General features: G+C 36.3%; 1 protein-coding gene across 1 annotated transcript; it reads left to right on the forward strand.

The window, feature by feature from the left end:
- The first annotated feature begins 5458 nt into the window (after nucleotides 1-5458).
- On the forward strand, nucleotides 5459-6866 carry LOC116017556 (heavy metal-associated isoprenylated plant protein 36-like). The gene is made up of 3 exons (XM_031258165.1): nucleotides 5459-5565; nucleotides 5685-5769; nucleotides 6124-6866. The coding sequence occupies exons 1-3, from the start codon at nucleotides 5548-5550 to the stop codon at nucleotides 6414-6416; spliced, it is 396 nt and encodes a 131-aa protein (XP_031114025.1). The 5' UTR covers nucleotides 5459-5547; the 3' UTR covers nucleotides 6417-6866.
- The last annotated feature ends 634 nt before the right edge of the window (nucleotides 6867-7500 follow it).

Consider the following 7500-nt stretch of genomic DNA (forward strand, 5'->3'; position numbering starts at 1 on the left):
CCCTTTACAAAAGAAGAAATAAAACAAGCGTTGTTCGACATGTCCCCATCCAAAGCACCGGGACCGGATGGGTTTAGTGCTAGTTTTTACCAGCATACTTGGGAAATAGTAGGGAGCTCACTAACTGATTTCACTTTGAAATTTTTTGCAGATGGCCAAATGCCAGTCGGGTGTAATGATACACTCATCTCTCTCATCCCGAAGGGATCTAACCCGGTGACAATCAAGCAGTTTCGCCCAATCGGACTGTGCAACGTCACATATAAGCTACTGACCAAGACCATGACTAATCGCCTGAGAGAGATCTCAAAGAAGTTAATAGGACCACACCAGTCAAGTTTCGTACCCGAGAGGCAGATTACAGATAATATCCTAGCCTACCAAGAGGCGCTCAACTCGATGAATAATAAGAAAGGGAGATCAGGTTGGATGGTCCTTAAAGTTGACTTGGAGAAAGCATACGACAGACTATCTTGGGAATTCATAGATGATACACTGCAAACCATTGGCCTCAACCAGTCTTGGAGGAGGAATATCCTTACTTGTCTAAATACATCTAGACTATCAGTAAACTGGAATGGGGATCGTTTAGAATGGTTTCAACCAAGTCGCGGGATAAGACAGGGAGACCCCCTATCACCCCTCCTCTTTGCTTTATGTGTTGAGAGACTTAGCATCTTAATTAATCAATTTGTTAGTGCAGGTATTTGGAAAGGCTTGAAGTTCACCAAACAAGGACCTTACATAACGCATCTCTTTTTTGCAGACGACTTAGTACTCTTTGGGGAAGCCACGATTGCTCAAGCAAAGGCGATAAAGGAGAGCTTGGATATATTCTGTAAAGCATCTGGCCAGAGTGTTAGCCTCCAGAAGTCAGCAGTTTACTTTTCCAAAAATACTCCCATGGAATTACAGTGGAGCATTACCAGCACATTAGGCGTTTCTAAAGTAGAGGACCTCGGGAGATATCTCGGGGTCCCCTCCTTCCATGGTCGAATCACGAAGGATTCCTTTGCAGGGATTATCGAGAGGATTCAAGCCAGACTCACTGGGTGGAGATCAAAAACGCTATCACTTGCGGGGAGACATGTAATGGTACAGTCAGTACTCGAAACAATACCATATTATTCCATGCAGTCAATTCTCCTCCCGGTGGGGGTACTAGAAGCCATTGAACGAATCATCCGCAACTTCTTATGGGGAGGCTCGGAGGGAGTAAGGAAAGCCCACCTTGTCAACTGGGGCACGGTCACGTTAAGCAAAGCCTGTGGTGGGTTGGGAATACGCAAGCTTGAAGAAATGAATCACGCGTTCCTTGCGAAACTTGGCTGGAGGATTTTACGTGATGAGAACACCCTTTGGGTGCAGATTATGAAGGCCAAATACTCAGCAGCGTCAAAGGATTGTGACCTCTGGCAGCCCAAGAAAGGCATGTCCAACGCATGGAAAGGCCTATTGAAATCTAGGTATATTCTCAAGAAAGGAATCAAAAAAGTTGTGATCAATGGCAGAGACACACTGTTTTGGTTGGATACTTGGTTGGGTGAGAAGCCACTTAAGGAGAGTGCTATAACGGCGATGTCATTACCTGAGATGTATAGAACAATAGCAACTTATTGGGATACGACCGTTGGGTGGAAATGGTCTCAGTTTGAACACTTACTGCCAGAAACAATATTGGACAAGTTAGCAGCGACGATCATTAGCCATGATGAGGAGGATACGGATAGAATTGGATGGAAAAATGAAACCTCTGGTTTATACTCGGTTAAAACTGCCTACGACTTCGCTACTGGTTCTACTAACTCCATTGAGGCAGCAAAATGGAATAATGTTTGGAGATTAAAAGTGCCTAGCCGAATTAGAATTTTCATCTGGTTGGTTAGGCACGGCAGAATCATGACCAACCAATACAGGTTCAAATGCGGTATGACAGATTGCGACAAATGCAAGATATGTGGAGAGATCGTGGAGGACACGGAACATGTACTCCGACGATGCCCAGCTGCGGACGAAGTCTGGAAGAATGTGCTATCAAGAGCCTACGGAATCAGTAGGGCTCTACCATTCATTGAATGGCTGGACAATGGAATTAGAGGACAAGAGAATGGTAATTACCCAAGCAACTCTGCCGCACTGTTTGCCACCACGATGTGGTGGGTTTGGAGGTGGAGGAACGACGTGGTGTTTAACGATATAACCAAGCCGCTAAGGTACAAATTGGCGTGGATTCAAACCCAAGAGAAGGAGTTCGAAAGGGCCTTTGCAAAATCAAATGGGCGTCATTCAGATCAATACACTGATCAGTGGGTAAGCTTAAGTTGGTCGAAACCACAACCAGGCTCTGTGAAAATTAATGTAGATGGAGCTGTGGACTTGCTGACATACCAAGCAGGGTGTGGTGGAGTAATCAGGGACTCAAATGGTCAATGGAAGGGTGGCTATGTCCAGAACATAGGTATATGTACTCCACTGGAAGCTGAAGCCTGGGCAACATTGAGAGGTATACAGCTAGCTGTCTCCATGGGGCATACTAACATCATTATTGAATCAGATTCAAGTGAATTGGTTGAAGGTCTAATTGCAATGAACAAACCTAGCAGTGTGATATTCAACTTGCTGAAGGCATGCAGACGTGAACTTGCTGCCTGCGAATCATGGCGGATAGAGACAGTAAAACGTGAGCAGAATCGTCTTGCTGATGCAGTTGCGTCCATGTACAAACGTTATCCCAGAGGCCTACATATCCTTCGGGAGCCACCATATCAAGTGATGGCCTTATTAAGTGATGATTTAGAGGCCATACCACAATGGCGATATACCTGTTGTAACTAAACACTTTGACGTTGGGTTTCCACCCTCCGTATTAAATAAAAATTAATATTCCTAAAAAGCCTATCATTTAAGAGTTTCGGATGTCAATCGTAAATAATTAATGAATTTGGGTAAAATAAACACTTTGAAGATGATTGAATATCACTTCCATTAAGGTTCGAACCCACCCCTTCCATATGAGATTGCAATTAGGTGTCACTAGATTACAAGGTCTTAACAATAGGGTAGTGATTAGTTTTGCCTTTACCTATAAATAGTCTTGTAATAACATTCTTCAATATCAAATTGTAAGAAAGAATTTAACCACTATCTTACATTCTCTCTCTCAGGTCTCTTTTCTCAATTACATTTCGTTATATTTAGATATATTAAATATAATGTATCTAACATAGATGCACATATAATTGAGAGGGGAAATAAACTATATTACTATAATTTGGAGGGGAACTGGCATTTTTCCTTTAAAAGAAAGAATGTAGAAAGAGAAGTTATAACTTATTTGATATATTTTTATTATAAGTTTAGTTTACGTTGTTATATAAACCATGTTTCACAATATAAATATCCAATTCTTCTCAATACGAGTCAAATGTCATGCATGTCTTCTGTTTTTTTTCAACAAAGAAAAAAGAAAAAAACTAAATGATGTAATCCCAAATTCATTGCACCTAAAATCAATCAAAAAGTCCCATGTCCCAAAAGTTGAGATTAGGTAGTGATGGTAAGTTGATCCATACTTCAACTACTTTTTTTTTCCCTTTCTCCTACTTGTTTGTAATTTAACTTATCTAACTCAACATTATTCAAAACAATATTTGTTGAGTTCACAATCAACTCATAAAAAAATTTCCATGTCAAACTATGTTAGTGTGAATAGCAATCTCACCATATACTCTCTCTGTTCCATTTTGCTTGTCCGGTTTACTATTCATCGGTTAAATCAACTCTTTCTTTATTGCTTATTTTCATTAGTAACTTTTAATTATTTTTAAATTTAATTTTTTGTGTTTAATAATACTTCTAATGTAGTTTCTAAATATATAAATTTTATATACTAATATTAAACTTAATATTATGAAAAATTGAATTAAAAATAAGTTCATTCAAGCCTCGTTAACCAAACCAGACAAATAAAATGGAACAAAGGGAATATCAATTATCATCATCTTAGAATTTTTCTTTTTCCTTTTTTTTTTGGGATTTCTCTATGTCTTTATTTAATATTTATTATAAATATAAAATACAACTCACAAAAAACATATTTAATTATATAACAAGTTTTAATTAACATATAAAATTTAATTTAATAAAAACAATATTTATTACCATCTAAAATTTAACAATAATATTGCTAATATTTAGTCTGTGCATTCTACGGATATGATATGAGTGTATAATATAATGTGATAATCGAATTTCTGATAATCATCATTTAAAAAGAAAAAGTATGCATTTTTGTGAATATCAATAAATTCTTTTTATATATTAATTACTTGTAGCAAAAGGATTGCCTAAACCTTCTAAAGCCACTTTCATTTTGTTGACCTGCAAGCCATTTCCTATCCCCAAATTGATGCTTTTTTCTCCCGTGGACGGTTTGAGATATCAGAATGGGCAATTACATATCCATCCTTTACCTAAAGCATATTCCACTTGGCTCAACATTCTGAGGTCCAAACAAAATCACTCCCTCTTCTCTTATACCTAAAATTATAAGTCAGTCACCAAAACACGTTATATCAATTAAATATAAAAGAGTTAAACTTAAATTAAGTATGGAGTTGAGAGTTGTGGATTGATACTTGATTGGATCGACACACAACATCAAGCCAAGAAATATAGATATGTGTTCACATGTAAATCCATTGCAAAAACCACTCATCTTTTTACCATATATATGATAATGACTTACTAATAAAGCTTTTTCCAAGGAAATTGCCAATCGTTATACAGTGGAACATCCATAGTGCTGTGTGAACCATAGTTGTAGAATGAAATTGTAGTACATTTAAAAATGATATTTTAGTGTTGTTATAATAAAACTAGTGTGTAAAAAATGAAACTAAAAATCAGACCTCAGTCTGTATATGTCAAAGAAACTATAATATAATTAAAATGATACTTAGTGCTGTTATAAACTTATAATAAAACTAGTGTGTGAAAAATGAAATTAAAATCCAGAGTCATACAATAACATATATTGTCAAATGAATGTAGAATATAATTAAAATAATTCTTTAGTATTACTATAATTAAGCTAGTGTGTGGAAAATAAACTACAAAATAGAACTCATGCAATAATGTATATTGTCAAATGAAACTGTAATAGAATTAAAATGATACTTTGGTACTGCTATATTGAAATTAGTGATGTGGAAAATGAAACTGAAAACAAAACAAAATTGTCAATTGAAATTGAAATGTAATTAAAATGATAATTACTTCATGGACCACACTACTACATAAATGATACTTCATGGACCACGGTCTACATTAAAATATACAGGAAAGTGCAATAACTCTTCCTAAAAGGAGATTCTTTAATTTATCTGCTCCATATCTTGAATTCAGTCTTTTAAATATTCCCTTGAATTGGGTTGTGGACAAGCTAGGATGCCAAAGATTGATTCTCCATTCAATTCATACACACTCCTCCAATCTGGTCTCAGAGCTCCTCTGTGCTCTGATCTCTCTCCTTTCCTTTCTGCAATTATGGCTACAGAATTGGAGGTAAGCCTCATCACTACCAACATCTTTAATTTGCAATCTATCATATATAGGTTTTTAGTCTGTACTGTATTCAATTCACTAACGGGATAGATTATTGGTATTTCTGAATTTGCATGCAGAAGCCTAGAATCACAGAGGTACAGGTGAGGATGGATTGTAATGGGTGTGTACAGAAAATCAAGAAGGCCTTACATGGAATAAATGGTATGTAACTGCCCGGCACCATCACAATTCTTTTTAAATTTTGTTAGTATCAAACGCTAAGTTATAGCTAGTAGCGAAGACGTAACTTTACTGGACTTTTAGCATTTTAAACCCTTTACTGGCCTCTTTCCAGCCACTGGGTGCTAAACTTGGCCTGTTAGGATCAAGCACAAGGCACAACTTTAATTATTTCCTATGGGGTTAGCTGGACTTGGCCTTTTAAACCCTTTACTAGCCTCAGCCCAACAATCCTGCAACACCGGCCTTTACTGTCCTCCGCCCAGCAAATGTGTCATTTGTTTCCTTGAAGATAATCATATCATCTTGTATGTAAATGGTTCAATAATATGACAGGGATCTATGAAGTGTACATTGATTTTCCTGATCAAAAGATTACAATAGTTGGAAGGGCAGATCCTGAGAAGATAGTAAAGGCCATTAAGAAGAGTAGAAAGAGTGCTGTGATTTGTTGTCATACTGAACAACAACCCAACCACCTGATGAGGAGACAGCCAAAGCCAAAGATCCTCCTCCGGTGGCCCCTGAAAACCAACCAACAGCAGATGAGGAGAAACACTCACCTGAAATGCAAACAGCAGACCAAACCTCAAAGCCAAAGGAGGATAATAATAATGTTGAAGAGGTAGTTCATCATCATGTCATATACCACTATCCTCCACATTATTATGGCTATACACAACAACAATGGAATAATTCTCAACCTAGAGCTGAGCCACCACCACTACCCCCCATATATGTGAGTCACAGTTACAACAACAGCTATAAGCCATCACCCTAGCTATGTCACAAGATATGATCACTCATCACCTCCAACATACACACATTATGATTATGGTAGGCCTGATGAGCATTATTATACGAGGATGAGGATGGCCGCAGAGGACTACTACCATTACACAGATGACTATCACAATGGAAATATTGATGACTCAGTTTTCAGTGAAGAAGAAACTCCAAATTCATGCACAATAGTCTAAGACCCACATGCCCATCCATCGCGCTTTAATTTAATTTGCCTCTCAATCAAATATACTGATGAATTATATTAATTAAGCATGCATCATCAAATTAAAGGGTGAAGATGAATGGAATTTTTTTAGGTTCAAATTCAGATGAGAGGAATTTATTCTTCATTCCACTTCCTAGCTCCATGCATGACAATTGCATACGTATGTTTATAGCTTGTCATTCATTTCTTGCACAAAAGAAGACAAATAATAAAGGTTATATATATATATATATATATATATATATATATATATATATATATATATATGCAGTAGTTCAGGAATCAGATTCCTCCCGCAGCTTCAATTTCATAAAATGCATGCCTGCTTTTGCTATTAACCAGATGGCCGTTCCATTAATAAAAACAGAGTTACGTTCTGTCTATTTATAGAAGCAATTCAAGAAGTATAATCTCAATTCTCAAAATAAGTCAGAAAGAAGGATAGAAGAATGAGGTTATTGAGTCCAAATGTATTTAGAATAATTAAGTTATTGTATTTTATAACAAAAATAAAAATGTAATAAAATAATTTTGTCCAAATATAATGCTTAAAAACTCAACAATAAAAAATACAATTCAAAATTTAATTTAAAATTGACATTTTTCGCACATGTTTAAATATAAAATTATTTACCAAAATTTCAATGTCAGTTCCTTTTAAAGCTTTATTTTCAGTTACAATTAAGATCTATCTATGAATT

The sequence above is a fragment of the Ipomoea triloba genome, chromosome 4, assembly GCF_003576645.1.
Source record: "Ipomoea triloba cultivar NCNSP0323 chromosome 4, ASM357664v1".
Lineage (NCBI taxonomy): Eukaryota > Viridiplantae > Streptophyta > Magnoliopsida > Solanales > Convolvulaceae > Ipomoea > Ipomoea triloba.